The 16,770-nt window shown below is 33.3% G+C and overlaps 1 protein-coding gene across 1 annotated transcript; it reads left to right on the top strand.

Annotated features, from left to right (window-relative positions):
- The first annotated feature begins 7,614 nt into the window (after positions 1 to 7,614).
- On the top strand, positions 7,615 to 14,863 carry SYT4 (synaptotagmin 4). The gene is made up of 4 exons (XM_059894802.1): positions 7,615 to 7,648; positions 10,521 to 11,335; positions 13,038 to 13,158; positions 14,556 to 14,863. Exons 1-4 carry the CDS (start codon positions 7,615 to 7,617, stop codon positions 14,861 to 14,863), a joined length of 1,278 nt encoding a protein of 425 aa, XP_059750785.1.
- Positions 14,864 to 16,770: the final 1,907 nt, after the last annotated feature.

Genomic DNA, 16,770 nt, shown 5'->3' with positions numbered 1-16,770 from the left:
CAGAATGGGGGAAAATATTTGCAAACAATGTGACTGACAAGGGATTAATTTCCAAAATATACAAACAGCTCATACAACTCAACAACAAAGAAACAAGCAACCTAATTGAAAAATCAGCAGAAGACCTACATAGGCATTTCTCCAAAGAAGAAATACAAATGGCCAATAGCACATGAAAAGATGCTCAGCATTGTTAATTATTAGAGAAATGCAAATCAAAACTACAATGAAGTACCACCTCACACTGATCAGAATGGCCATCATTAAAAAGTCTACAAATAAAATGCTTGAGAGCATGTGGAGAAAAGGGAACCCTCCTACACTGTTGTTGGAGATGTAATTTGGTACAGTCACTATGGAAAACAGTATGAACAGTTTGAAGTTTCCTCAGAAAACTAAAAATAGAATTATGATCTGGCAATCCCACTCCTGGGCATACATCCAGAATACTCTAATTCAAAAAAATACATGCACCTCTATGTTCACAGCAGCACTATTCACAATATCCAAGACGTGGGAACAACCTAAATGTCCATCAGCAGATGAAAGGATAAAGAAAACGTGATACATATATACAATGGAATACTACTCAGCCATAAAATGTACAAAATAATGCCATTTGCAGCAGCATGGATGCAACTAGAGATGATCATACTAAGTGAAGTAAGTCAAAAAGCGAAAGAAAAATAACATATGATATCACTTATATGTGAAATCTAAAATATGACACAAACAAACCTATGAAATAGAAACAGACTCACATAGAGAACAGACTTGTTGTTGCCCAGGTGGAGGGGCTTGGGGCAAGGATGGGGTGGGAGTTTGTGGTTAGCAGATATAAGCTATTATACATAGAATGGATAAACAACAAGGTCTTACTGTATAGCACAGAGAACTATATTCAATATCCTATGATAAGTCATAATGGAAAAGAATATATATAAAAAAGAATGTATATATATATGTATAACTGAATAACTTTGCTGTGCAGCAGAAATTAACACAACTTTGTAAATCAACTGCAATAAAAATTTTAAAAAAATAGAACACAGGTTGTAACTGAGTAACTCAATGAGTTAAAAAAAAGATTCACCATCTACTGCCCAGATCAAGATATAGAATGTTAATGTCCCAGAAATCTGTCTGTGCTCCATCTCAGTTATGCCTCCTTCATAGATAATCACCATATGACTTCTATTAGCACTGATTAGTTTTTATTTTTTTTGAAATTTAAATAAGTGGATCTTATATTGTTTATACTTTTCTATCTGGTTTCTTTCATTCGACATAATTTTTATGAGATTCACCCTTGTTATATACAGTAGCATTTTGTTCCTTTTCATTTCTGTATAGTATTATAGTGTATAGAGTGTTTATTCAATTTAGTGTTGACAGGAAAGGTAAGATGTTTCCAATTTTTGGCTACTGCAAATAATGCTGCTATGAACATTTTTGTACTTGGGTGTAGTAATTTCAGTTTAGAATTTAACCACAGGTGGAATTACAGGGCCATAGCACATGTCTATGTTCTGCTTTAGTAAATATTGTCAAACAGTTTTCAAAATATTTGTAACAATATAAAAGCCAAAAAATCTGTGAATAAGATTTCATATTACCCCACATTCTTATCAACACTCTGTATCATCTTCCCCTACACTTTTAGGCCTTTTGGTGGGTGTGTAGTACTATCTCTTGTGGGAGGTTTTAATTTGTATTTTTCTGATGACTGACTGCTGCTGCAAAGCTCTTTTCATTGATCATTAGCCATTAAGATGTATCTTTCTTAGTGAAGTGCCTGTGATAGGGCTTTTTTCCATTTTTAATTGGAATGTTTGTCTTTTAAAATTGATTTTTCTTTACATATTTCTGTATATAATACCTATGTCAGAAATATTCATTGCAAATATATTCTCTAAGTCCTGCTCTATGGCTTGTCTTTTTTGCTCTGTTGTTTCATTTGTAACTTTTATTTTTCCCTCTTTTCTTTCTTGTCAATATTGCCAGGAATTATCAATAAGATTAATTTTCTCAAATAAATTATTTTAGATTTTTTAGCTCTCTTTATGTAGTATTTTAAAAATTGTTTTAATTTATTTTCTGTCATTTTTCCTTCTCAACATTTCTTGCATAGAATTGCTTTTTTTTTCTATTTTCCCCGGTAAATAATTGTTTTTCAGAATCTTTTCTATTCTAGTATGTGCATTTAAGACCACATACTCTCTCAGCATTTTTTAAGCTGTATTCCACAGAATTTAATATATATTGTAATTATCATTCATTTGAAACGTTTCCCCTAATTTCTACTGAGATTTCTTTGTTAGCCATGGGTTATTTACATGTTTCATGCTTAGTTTTCAAACAATAAGGGGTTTCCTAGATAGCTTACTGTACTATTTCCTGCTTAATATCTCTGTGAACAAACTGAATTATTTCAGTCTTCTGAGGTATTTTGAAACATTTAATGGTTACCTCATGATCAATTTTACTAAATATTCCATATTTACTTGTAAAAATTACTAGGTATTTTTAATTAGCTCAAATTCATTAATTTGTTTAGGTACAGTGTATCTGTACTGATTTTTGTCTGCTGCTATCAGTTATGAAAAAGTTTTGAAAAAATTTCCTCTATGATGTGGATTTGTCTATTTCTCATATTATTCTACCAACCTAAGCTTTATAGATTTTGAAGCTGTATTAATGAGCATATAGAAATTTAGACATTTTATATCTTCCTGGTATAGTTATAAATTTACCATTATAAAATATCCAATATTATCTTCCAAACACCTTTTTGTCTGACTTAAAAATCTACTTATCCCAAGTAGATAAGTAGAAAAATGAATACATACCACTTTCTCTCAGTTAGTGTACAGGACATATATTTTCTATCCTTTTACTTTTATGCTTTCTGTCTTTTTAAAAATTGTCTCTTATAAGCATCATAGAGTGATGCGTTGGGTTTCTATCTTTTTCTCCAGTCTGACAATTCAACCCCCCATCTTTTAATAGGAATATTTAGTCCATTTCAGTTAATGTTTGTGTTATTATCCTCCAAATTTTCATTTGTATTCTATTGGGCCACCTGTTTCTTTCTTTTTTCTACCTTTTTCTTTCTTTTACTTTTTATTAGCTCTTTGGCACTTACTAACTTCTTACGTACATTTTTTCCCCTGATACTCATTTGGAGTTACCCTTGAGATTAAAAGTTAAATATAAATTATTACTATTACCATTTCCAAGATTTAGAATGTTAGAACTCAACTTATTCTCTCTTAGTCTTTGAAGCATTGTTAGCCATACATTGCAATTCTACATATATTTTATATATCACAATACATTTTTATTCTTTTAAACAGTTAATATTCATTTATACTTAGACACATATTAACCCTTTCTGTGTTCTTTGTTTTACTCTGCATTTCAGTATTTTGGTCTGTGATCATTTTCCTTCGCTTAGTTAACATTTGCTGGCAATAAATACTCTCGTCTTCTGCTTTTCTAGAAATTTCTTTCTTTCATCTTGATTTTTGCTAGGATAAATTTCTAGATTGACTGTTGTTCTCTTTTATCATTTTAGAGTTATTCAATTGTCTTCAGACTTCTCTCATATCTATTAAGATGTCAGATGAGTGTTACTGCTGCTTTTTAAGGTAATATATATGTTTATTGTTGAAAGAAGGCTAAGAGAAGTCTCACTTAGGATTGGAATAGGGAAGATGGATGTGTTGTGAGGAGCTAGCAAGAAATACCTTCAAGTAAATGGAAACAGGACAAACTTCTAGAATGGCTCCAGGTCAAATTCTTGTTGAAGAACCAATATTCAACAACTGTAGAAGATGCTTCAAAGATCACAACCTAAAAACAGGCCTGGAAGGTAAAAATAAAATGAAACCAAGAGATATGAAAAAATTGGTGCCAAGATCATGAACAAATGTGAAACTTGTGGAATATTTGGGGGGAGAATAAGAGGAGGCCTCTGGTTTACCTTTTTGGGAATTCTTGGCATGTAACCAAGGATATGTCAAGCTGAATTAAAGGATTTCACTAGAGATAGTGTTATAAAAATTTAAATCAGAATAGATCCATGAGTGCTGATAAGTCAGAAACTTCATAGTATAAATGAAACTCTCTTAAATGGGAGAAAAGATGTGGACAGTTCATAGGAGAAGGAAGAATACAATCTGAGTGTATCATAATGAATCTACAGTTATGAAGAACAAGATCAATAAAGACAGACTGAATGGGATAGAGAGTGATGGCGGTGGAATAGTGCTGACCAAGTTTGGTAGAATGTACCAAATAAAAGATATATGATTACAATTATGATCTGAAAAGTTTCTGCCCAGTTCTAAAGGAAGGGCTGGCTATTTTCTCTATGGTCTGTAAGCTCCATGACATCAAGGATCATTTTTATCATCTTGATCAGCATAAATCCCCTACTTAGGTAAAAACTAGGAGGTATTACATATTTCATCAGGATGTGTTGAAAGAGGAAAAGAAGAAAGGAAGAAAGTTTATTGGCTTTTTTTTTTTGGTTTAAGCTAATGAGTTTTTCACTCATGAGCCATCAGAGCCCAATTTAGCTTGGCACATAGTAAGTGCTGAATAGTTTGAAGAAAAACAAATATAGAACTTGTGCATGTGAAGGGATTTCTGTATTACCAATTGAGAAAGGAATTGTCTTGTAGAATTTTGACTTGGGTATGCTTGTAATACAAACCTATTCCTTTAACATTAGAGCTAGCATTCTTAATAGAATGATATGGAATATTAAAACAATTATCCATTATCCATTATCATATACTTCATTCTACTCTACCTTCAGACCAGTAAAATGCCTTTGTATTACTGATCTGGGTATTACTAAAGATTACTGAATACTGAAGATCATTGAAACATTTTCAAAACTTTTTGAAATTTGATTTTGCTTAGCAGGAAGTTCTAAACACATCCACCAATAATATTTTTAAGGAAAGAAATAGAGAAAATATAGACTAAATTATATAATTAATAAACCATAAAAATAAAGTTTACAAATTATACTATATATTAAATAGAAATCAGAAAAATAAGTAAAATGAATAAAAACGATCATGTAATTATTTAACTATAATCTTTAAAATCAACTGGCTTTCTTAAGGCCAGATTGAATTCAAGTGTTCTCATTGTTTCTCAAAATATCTATACATATTTGCAATCAGAAATAAAATACGGTAAACGCTGAAGCACTTCAACAGTCAAAGAATCACTTTGAAGTAAACAATGCCACTTGTACAGATGCGTTTGTTTCCCAGGGCAGGAACTTGCTTGAGACTGTGTGTTTTGGGTGGCAATAAGGTGGTTACCTAGCAACTACCCCTCCTCCCAAATCAATGCTGCAAGAGTGGTATTGTTTACGTCAGCGAATTGATTACTTGTTTGCTGGATCTAAAGAGAATGTAATACAGTGGTAGGGTGTTAATCTCAATTCACAAGAAACTTACAGGTTTTTCCTCTACGTTGCGTCAGCTTCCCACTCCTCATCTGGTGCTGCTGGAAGTTTGTCTAAAGAGATTAGATAATGAATAATATGCTATTCATCATATGAAAATGAGGGAAACATCTGACATTTTAATTAATAATATTTATTTTCAGTTTGCTTTTAAAGCAAATAATGAAAGGGTTACTACATCCATAATAGCATTAGCTCTGGACAAGAGGTAATTTTATCACAATGTGTCCTCAGAAATGAGACAGCCCAGGGTAAGGTGGCGTTCTGTAGAAACAGAGTTTAAACAATCTAGACAGGTTTTGGATGATAGCATTTTACCACCTGAGGTAAAATTAATGAGATATTAATTTATATAGGACACATATATAAGGTACTTATGTTTACAAGTGAGTATAACCTTATGTAGCAATAACTTAGCTAGAAAACATATTTTAGTAAACCTCACACCATATGTTTTGTTTACCTGTGATACATATCACAAAAAAATGCCACTCTCTCTTTCATCTGTCTAATGGATATTTATTCATAGGGACAATCTCACCAGTGCATGCAAAATCAAGAAAGCAAGTAATCTGAATTAAATGGAAAGATGAGGACAGAAAACACAGATTTTGCCAATGAAAAATTTGAATACAGTAATTTAGTTTGTATGTTTTCATAGCAGGAAGATATAAGCTAAAGAAAAAATCTGTTAGAAGAATGTTAAAATGCCAAGTATGTGGGAGTGAGTAGAAAAGGAAAGAAGAGGGACTTAGGTTTATAAAATTTTCCATGATGTAAAAGACTGAAGCCAATTTCTCCCCAGACACAGTCCTGACGTTCAGAGCAGCTGCTTGCCAGTATGCAGGAAACTGTCACTTGTACAGTAGCTTTATGGACTCACCCCATACCCATTCTTCCCCCATCCCAGCACACACTGAATGTCATTTGCTCACTGAGATCCAGAGAAGAGGAATTCTTTGTGGACCACTAATTGAAAGTTGAAGTTACAGCCTCATTTCTCTTCTCTGGAAAATTGCTAATGCTTGTTTTAAAAAGTCACAGTCTTCAGACTAAAATTAATCAGAATCTGACACCGTATTTTCCGACTTCCTCAACCCTGGGAATATCATCAGTTCAGAAAAAATATGTTTTCCTTTGAAAATAACCAATAATTATCAATGTCATTTTAGATTTTGGTATGATTCTTGTAACTATTTTGCACAAACATATTAGACTTTTATCCAGAAATGACATTCCAAAAACAATCTCATTATATGTAAAAGTCAAAACTGTGAGTTGGAATACACAAGAGATTATTCCCATCTGTCCCTAAGTACTTTAAGTGGTCCAATGTCAGATATTAAAGGAAGAGAGCTAAGAGACAGATTGAGCAACAGAATCAACAACATGTTTAGAGTAATAATTTATTAGAAAATAAGTGATAATAATGGGAAAACTGTTATCTTATTTCAAATGGATCAATGTGCAGTTTTTTTCTAATATAAGTATAATATATCAAACAAAAATTTAAATAGCAAGAAAATATAGATTTGCATTTTACAGTGGATCACTGATGCAGAAATTTCTCTCTTTTTACTCTTTCCTCAAATCGCCTCTGTAAATTATATTATTCTGATAACATAGACACATTTTTACTGATCTAGATGATCAGATTTTATATCAGGAACTGACATTGATGAGTTTCAAGACATCTCTATGTACCTCTGAGCCCTCACAGAATAGCAAACGTAGTCCAACAGTTAAAATAATTGATGAATGTGTGTTGAATTCTCAGGAGGGAAGGGAAGAAGAAAGAATGAAGGGTAGAGGAGAGGCTTGGAGGAAGGAGGTGCTGATTTCAACCCTGTAGCGTCAGGATTGCGTCAATTCGGGTTTCAGCCACCTCTAGAGTCTCGGAAACAAGCGTCTCTGAAGAGCCAAAACAGGAAGAGGGGTGGCAAATCACTGTGCGAGGGCGAGTGGACCTCCCTCTTTGCCTCCTCCCTATTCCAGGCTTAGGTCCCCTGTGCTTTGCGCCGTTGTTTTCAGCATTAGGAAAAGCCCTGTCGCTTCACATCCAGGCAAGTAAACCAAGCTAGGGAGTTTCCGTTCAGCACCTCGGACAGAATACGCAGCAAAAAATGGCTCCGATCGCTACCAGCCGGGAAGAATTTGGTAAGCAAGTTACTCCGCTTATAACTGCGGTTGTTCCTTAAATACTCTGGGGCGAGGTATGTGTGTGTGTGTGTGTGTGTGTGTGTGTGTATGTGTGTGTGTGTGTGTGTGTGTGTGCGTGTGCGTGTGTGTGTTCGCGGGATGTTGAGCATAAATTTCCCAGGTAGGAAAATGAGAACTGTTAAAGGGCAATAGTGGCTTATCTCTGTGGTTTCTCCCTTCCTTGATATCTTTCTCCTTAAAATTGCTTTCTGCCAGGGCGATTTTACATCCAAGAAGTTCCTAATCATTCAGGTAGCCCTGTAAATTGCAGCGCGCTCTAAGTAGAGAGGTCTGTTTGCTTGTTGGTTTCATTAATTCTGCAGGTGATTTTTATTTGTACGTAAACCTGTATTTAACTTATTGGGGGAAGCCAGATGTTTCTGTGATTACATAAGGGTTTGATCTTGGTATAAAATAAGTTGAACATTGGGCATTTAGGCTGTATATTTTATTGCAGAGTGTACCATAAGGTATTTTTTTCTCTGCTATGTTTTTCTTGTATCCTTGAAATATGTTGCTAGCGAAAGACACAGAATCCTATGATACTAGGGTTAAAGGGATATTCAAAATTAACTAGCTGAGCCATTCCATTTCACAGGTGAGGTAACTGGAGCCCAGAGAGATAAGGGAAATGTTGCAAGTCAGTTAGCTAAAAGCTACTGGAAACTATACTTAGGACTTATATTTTCCTGTTCAATTTCCCTTTTCCTATACCAGATTTTTAGCACCATTGCTCTCCCCTTTTTCAGTAAAAAAAAGAAAAGGAAAAAAAAATCAGATGTACTTCTTCAAATAGAAAAGTAGTATTTTTAGGTCCCATTATATTCCAAAGGCAAGAGATTTGAGTTTTACTTTACATGTATTCAGAAATATCAGGGAATTTGTAGAAGTTTGTTATGAAACTGAGTGAAATGACTGAGATCTTTGCTCTCATAAGCTTAGGAGCTTAACAGTAGAGAATACACAGGGAGTAGATGAGCCCTTCTATATTATATTGAATATTTTGCCATTTGACATAAATATTAAATACAGAAAATTTGTGATATTATATTCAGAAATGAATTTCACAGCTGTCCATTTGAGTGATTGAGTTTATATTGTTGTGATATGATATGTATTCCCAATTTCTGATTTGAAAATCAGAAAAATATTTGAATACTGAGGAATTTTCAGAGGCTATGTTAGTTAAAAATATGTTCTATTGTTGGCATTGTTTATTTAGGAAAAAAATTATTTTCTATTCCTTTTTAAAAAATTATTCTTCCTGCATTGACTAAAGAATCAAGAATAGTTCATGACTTTGCTTTTGCTCCCTGGCCTTGGATTGTTAGGTAGTCCAGGAGTGTTTTGTTTTTTTTTTTTTTCTCCCCACAAAGACTTAAATAGAAGGAAAAATTGAAAAGCTGGTACTAAGTTTAGCTGATGATCTTTAGCTCTCACCTCATTCTTCTTCTGTAGCATTCCCTGTTTTTTCTATCTGGGAAATTCAAAGTTCACCTCTGCACAATTCAGTTCTTTGATATAATCAAACTACAGAATTTTTTATTGTTGTATTTGCTTTTTTATGTTCTTAGGCATTTTTGCTCTTGTCATTTCTTAATCTTATATTATTTGAGTTCAGTTTTGTGATTATGAAGTAGATAGGCAGAAGTTTGGGGGATTGGGGAGGGGAGAAACAAAAGATTGTTCTTTCAGGGTTAGTTAAACAAGCCTTAACCCTTTCCTGACTGGAACTGTTAACTTTATTATTCACTATTTGGGATTAAAAAATAGACTGGAATGGAGCTAAAGGCAGATATTATTACATTAATTATATTAGTTTTGATTATATTAAACATTGACTCAACTGATGCAATGTGTCCAGATATAGTAATACTGCTTTTACTTACACAGTGTTACTTATTATTGGTTGGAGAATATACTTACATATGGAACAGGGTGAGCTTCATGCATAATCAGTGTTACCTAATGTCAATAATTTAACGTGCCCTCATTCAAGGAACAAATGCCGGTTTCAATTTGATTGCCATTTACCATGTGGAAATGTGATAGGAAAAAAATCAGTTATGGATAAAATTGAACTCTAAATTATCTCTACGCACTCTTCTCATTACATGTTAAAGAATGATAATTCATTTATAACCATTGTTTGGGTTTTATCCTATTTAGGTAATTAATTTGTATTTTGGATAATTCAGTGTTTGAAGAATTTTGGGTCAGCATATGAGTTTGTAGTCTTATAAGTTGTATATTATTAATAAACTGTTCATATATTTTTGTTCTTTTTTCCCTAATGTGTGTACATTTCTTTTACCACTGTTCTGTAATTTGGATGGAAATTATTAATGACTTTGTGACAATTGCAGATAATTTTCCATAATTTCTGTCAGTATTTGAAGAATATGCACTTAGAGCTACATAGTAAGAATTGGTACTTCTGGAAACCCTCAAAATGTCAATGAAAACATAATGAAATTAGTACTGACTCATTATGCTGTAGTTGACTCATGTTATCTGAGAAAACGAAGGTAGGTCAGGGTCATTTAGCATTCTCCCATCCCTGACCCAGGCCCAGTTTCATCTTTTCATTTTATTTGTGAAAACTTACTACAATGAAGGATTTTCTATCTTACTGCATTTATTATTTATGTGTTATATATGTGTTTATTCCTGAAAGTGACATGAAATAGGTACATAATTCACCCAGAACAGTTGGAAAGCAATTCAATTTGTACAACCTACAGCAACTGCCAGCTTTAGGATGCTTTTCAAATAGGGTGTCTACAACTCTGCCCAATTAATGCATGTTATTGGTCATTTGATTTTTCAGATGAAATTCCCACAGTGGTGGGGATCTTCAGTGCATTTGGCCTGGTCTTCACAGTCTCTCTGTTTGCATGGATCTGCTGTCAGAGAAAATCATCCAAATCTAACAAGACTCCTCCATATAAGTTTGTGCATGTGCTAAAGGGAGTTGATATTTACCCTGAAAACCTAAACAGCAAAAAGAAATTTGGAGCAGATGAGAAAAATGAAGTAAAGAATAAACCAGCTGGGCCAAATAATTCTTTGCGTCTTGACCTTGAGAAGAGAGATCTAAATGGCAATTTTCCCAAAACAAACCTCAAAGCTGGCAGTCCTTCTGACGTGGAGAATGTGACCCCAAAGCTCTTTTCAGAAGGGGAAAAAGAGGCAGTTTCCCCTGATAGCTTAAAGTCCAGCACTTCTCTTACTTCAGATGAGAAACAAGAGAAGCTGGGAACCCTCTTCTTCTCCTTAGAGTATAACTTTGAGAAGAAAGCATTTGTGGTAAATATTAAAGAAGCCCGTGGCTTGCCAGCCATGGATGAGCTGTCGATGACCTCTGATCCATACATCAAAATGATGATTCTCCCAGAGAAGAAGCATAAAGTGAAAACCAGAGTTCTGAGAAAGACCTTGGACCCAGCTTTTGATGAGACCTTTACATTCTATGGAATACCCTACACCCAGATCCAAGAGTTGGCCTTGCACTTCACAATCTTGAGTTTTGACAGGTTTTCAAGAGATGATATAATTGGAGAAGTCCTTATTCCTCTCACAGGAATTGAATTAACTGATGGAAAAAAGTTAATGAACAGAGAGATTATCAAGAGAAATGTTAGGGTAATTCATTTTTAGTGCTTAACATATTTATAAACAATCTTTTTGTAGCTTTTTTGTATCTAGGGAATTTTTATTAAAATGATGTCTTATACATATCATCTTTACGATGTTTAACTATTATTAATCATAATCAAATGAGGAGCAGGGGGATAGAGTAGATGAAAGAAATTTTAACCCACAACTGAAATGCGTAAAGTATCTTAATGATATAAAATAAAGAGGAACCCTTTATGGATTTATTTAAATATCATTTATATAAATATTTTTATTAATTTCTGTCACAAGTATTTTGACTACGATTGCCACTAAAATGCAGACAAATATTTCTTACTCATAAGAAAGTTAAAAATATATTTCATTGTCAACATAATTGAATTTGAAATTCAAATTGAAATTGAAAATTAAGTCAGTTCATTTTGAGTATTTGAAGTTCTAGTGACTTTTCATAGAATTGCTTTTTAAGGAAGAGATATCTCATTATATTGAATTACAAATATTCACCTTTATGTTGTATAACAGGAAGTGAGTTACTCTGCCTTTACAGTTACGCTACTTTGGTAGTTCTGGAATTATTAGAAAATGATAAGACATCAATTAATCAAATTTAAATGTATTTTCCCTTTAAATATGGAGCTCATTTGATTCCAATTGTTGTATTTCAGAATAACTGGTGTCTATAAAGCATAATTTTATAGAATACCATAAAGTTTGTTTTGACCACATCCTCACCTTTTTCTGTTGAAATTAATGAAAGTCAAGATCCAGAAATATTAAGTAGTTTGAGTCACCTGTTTAGTGGCACAGTGGGAATAAAGATTTGTTCCCTACTCTTATTCTTCTTGGAGTGCTTATTCATACAGTTACCCCATGTCAGCTTTTATATAAATATATATTGAAGTTTTAGGAGCTCTGGGCAACCATCATTCTTAGTTATACCAAGTTTACTTTTTGTTACTTTCAGTTAGAACTTGTACTTTGAGTTCTTGGTCATCTTATCTAATGTTAAAGTAAAAATAAGACCTAAGTGTTATGCAAAGAAAAACCCTATGATACTGTTCAAAGACAAAGCACTAAATATTCTGAATCAATTCTCTCCAATACTTAATTCATTCCTTGGATTAAAGGAGGACTCTGGGTAGGGTGGGGGAAGAGAATTTTAACTCCATCAGTCCTCTGGGCTAAGAGAGTGGTGGCTGTCAGACTAAATTTCAGGTTTTCTGAATTCAAATTCTAATAATGTCTGAGCTAAAGAATTTGAAATCAAATCAAACTTAACATGAGTAATTTTACCATATACAGATCCATTCAAATAATTAGATAATTTTCATTACCATTAATAACTTCAAAAAGTGGAGAGTTAATTAAAAAGCAAAAACTAAAAATACCTCTGTGTAAGATACATTTTAAATATCCCCCTTTAAAACATTTCTAGTAATGGGTGTGGCTAACTCATTAGGAATTTTAACATTCTGTAGTACCTAAAAAGACCACAAGATGGCAGGTAGTTGTTTTAGAAGGTGATGGTACTGCACAAAAGCTTTTAGTTACTCTTTGATTCTTTAGCATATTAAAGTAAAATAAGTAGGAAAATTACAGTTAAATAACAATGCTATTATAGTGCTTTAAAAATGTTAATATAAGTATAAATTTCAAAACTAAAGAATAATAAAAACATATTTATATCATATCTCTCTTTGTTTAGAAGTCTTCAGGACGTGGTGAGTTACTGATCTCTCTCTGCTATCAGTCCATCACAAATACTCTCACTGTGGTTGTTTTAAAAGCTCGGCACCTGCCTAAATCTGATGTATCTGGACTTTCAGGTAAGAATGCTTTTGAAAAACGCAGGCTCAGTGTAGAAATGAGCAATATATTAGGCAAAATAGTTAATAACTAACATTGGACTATGATTTAGATTCACCCTTTATTCACAATCACATGTTATGTGATTGTTTTTCTGTTTCTCATTTTATGGTATAAAAGTGTGAGCCAAGGCCATTATCAAGAAGAAGAAAACTGCATAGTTCTAAGATCCAAAACAAAGCTAGTATGTGATAGATGTCGGACTGAATGGAGTTGAAGCAGAAAGCAGTAATAAATGCAGAAGTGAGGCCATTGCCAAAAACACAGTGATGGAAATAAAATTAAGTTTTAGGAAAAGTTCTTAATTTTACTATTTTAAATGAGCCTGCCTACCCTTACATTTCTATTATTTTTATTATCTTTCCTTTAATTCCTTATGTGTCTGGTGTCTGCTTTAAGAATTAGCTTTTAGTTTTGTGACTAATTTCTACTAAAAATACAAACAAACAAAAAATAAAACTTTGCTGTATAGTACAATGAGAAAGAGCACATGACCTATGGTTTAAAACGATCTGAGTTCAAATCCTAACCCTTCCATTTCTTAGCATAGTAACATTGGGTATGTTTCTTAAACTGTATACAAACTGGATATAATAGTACTTACCTTAAAGGGGATTATGAGGTCTGGAAATATATATTTCATTAATTATCATCCAATGCTATTATTAGTTGTAGTTTTATTATTAGATAATGGAGGTTAAAAGCATGGTCTTAAAGATTTAGGTTAGGAAGTTAAAATGAACTCATGCAACCAGAAAAGGGCAAAATAATATAATTAAATGTGTGATAAAGTAGTATGATCTTAAAATTCACAGGATACAGGTGACACAGGAAAGATCAATACTGGGTAACAGGAAACAAACACAGCAAGTGGTTAAAGAACCACAAAAAAATTAAAGCCAAAAAAGGCATTGCCATTGTGAATTCTAAATGCACATTCCCCCATTCAAAAGAGAAAGCAGCACATGCTCAGAGAATTAGTGAGATTTATCCAAAGTCATACAACTCAGTAAGGATAGATGTTGTGTACTATTTTTTCCTTCTATTCCATTCTCTGGAATGAATTATTAGTAATCAGAATGTGTCATTAGAACATTCTATTTTCTTCCCCTTTATGTTATCTCTTCATCCTTCCATTACAGTTCTTTCCCGTCCTCCACTATCTCTTATGTTGTACATTCTTACTTATTTTCAATTTATTGACAATAGAGAAGCCAAGCTTTATCCATGTTTTCACTTTGTTCTGACTCATTTTCATAATAATCACATTTTATTAGCATCTCTAAGGCACCATTATCTTGAGATCGGCTTTCCTGCCAAATTTTGTCAATACAATGTGTATTGTTTCTCATTGCAGATCCCTATGTCAAAGTGAACCTGTACCATGCCAAAAAGAGAATCTCCAAAAAGAAGACTCATGTGAAGAAATGCACCCCCAACGCAGTGTTCAATGAACTGTTTGTCTTTGACATTCCCTGTGAGGGTCTTGAAGAGATAAGTGTTGAATTTCTGGTTTTGGATTCTGAAAGGGGATCCCGAAATGAGGTGATTGGGCGGTTGGTCCTGGGAGCAGCAGCAGAAGGAGCCAGTGGAGAACACTGGAAGGAGATTTGTGACTATCCCAGGAGGCAAATTGCCAAGTGGCATGTGCTCTGTGATGGTTAGCATCCTAGCCGTGATGAGTTGGAACTTAATGATTTTTACTAGGCAAGGAGAAATTTTCTTTTTTTTTTTTCTGATACATGATTGCAAGCTTATGAAAGCTTTTTTGTTGTTGTTGTTAGAAATGGATTGAATTATCAGAGCAGAAAGTAACTGTAAATGTGTATTATGATAATTTACTCTTTATTAGAGAAGTTGGATAAATTTTCATAAGATATTCAATTTCCCCTGCAGGTTACCAGTTATATAAATAATAGTAGCCAAGCATTTTAGGAATACTGCTCTGCATTCCCGAGTTATGGCTGTGGTGATGATCTCATTGGAACATGTCGCTGGAAGTCAGTGTGGTTGTTAGGATTTAGAAATGAAAAGCATGTCTTCTCTTATGAAAATTCATCCATTGTTAATCAACTGGGGAAATCAATTTTTCTTTAAACCCAAAGATATTAAAGAAATGTTCTCTAGATTGTTTTATTATGTCATGTGCAAATGGTTGTCCTGCATATAAAAGTATATGATTATTTCTTTTTGGTCTGTAATTATTTGACACAATTTTATCATAAGAAGGGTAAGTTAGGTTTGTTGGAAAAAAAAAAAAAAACAGCCAACAAAATGAGAAATCATTTTATCAAAGGGCTGAGTTGAGAATACTATAGCCGAAATATGCTTTCCCCTCTCTAAGTTTACATGTGAGTCAAAAATAAAATATAATCTCACATAAGAACCATGGCCTTGAATTATTCACTGCTTGTGACAAATGTCAATGTGGCCTAAGAAAGCCCTATATACTTTTTTGAAGTTGCTGAGTTAGCTAGTGGGTAAAGAAATAAACTTCAGTGAGAAATCCAGTTAGAAATGCCATTTTCTTATAGGAAATATGTATAGTATAAAAGTGTACATTCAAGGTTATCCCTTGAACACAGAAAGGGCATGGGTAACCAAGTCTTCATTCAGCTTGTTCTCCCCCAGATAGGACTAAACTACTATTTGAAAAGAAAGGAAGACAAAAAAGTTGTGAAGTTGTAATCATTGCTGGATAGAAAGTGTTACTTAACCCAACAAACTAATAAAAAATAGTTACATGGCAAGCCTAATATACTTTATATATGTTCATACATAATATATTTAGGCTGTCAAATTAGCACAAGTATGTTTCACTGTCTTTTCTAGGCTAATTTGTCTTGAGCTGTTGTCTGTTGACCAGTTTATAAACCTGTATCTTATACCACTTTCCAGTGCCAGGGCTCTGAAATTCATTAAAAATCCATTAAACCTTGGGATTATTTGGAAAGAATTTACTTGAGGTAATGTCACTGTATTTGAGTTTTTAGAAAAGTATGAGCGAAACTCAGGTACAGTTGAATTTTAAATATGCAAGTTAGAAAAGAAGTCTACTGAAAAACTTACATTTTGAGTCAGGTTTTGTGTCAGTGTTCTAGCAGTTTTTGAGAATGTGTTTGATACCACAGTGTTTGTAAAATCTATTACAAGGCATTTTCAAAACAACTTATACATGTTTTTATGATTATGCCTAATGTAAAGAAAATGTTTTACACTCTATATACAAAGATTGAAATCAACCTCTCTTCTTGTGCTTTAAGATGATTTGGGGATTAAACAAGAATATTCTCCAATCATCATCTTCATGCCATCACAAAGTCAACTCACAGCATCTTGGTCCACTCAGTATTTCTGTGAAAGCAATGTGAAATGAATTGTAGTCAGTATATGGTTTGGGGGAGTCATATGGCCTTTTAATGTTTGTATATTTGGTATCATGGGTCAACGAATATAATATATTTTGGAGCTCTGAAACATTGTAAGAAGTCAACCCTAAGTATCCGTCAGAGCTTCTAGAAGTTAATGATGGTACCAAGCAAAGTATTGTTGTTGGAGGAGGGTGATTTTTT

Source organism: Balaenoptera ricei, chromosome 14 (assembly GCF_028023285.1).
Source record: "Balaenoptera ricei isolate mBalRic1 chromosome 14, mBalRic1.hap2, whole genome shotgun sequence".
Classification (NCBI taxonomy): Eukaryota; Metazoa; Chordata; class Mammalia; order Artiodactyla; family Balaenopteridae; genus Balaenoptera; species Balaenoptera ricei.
Note: the sequence above shows the minus strand (reverse complement) of the source record. Positions and strands in the feature narration are given on the sequence as shown.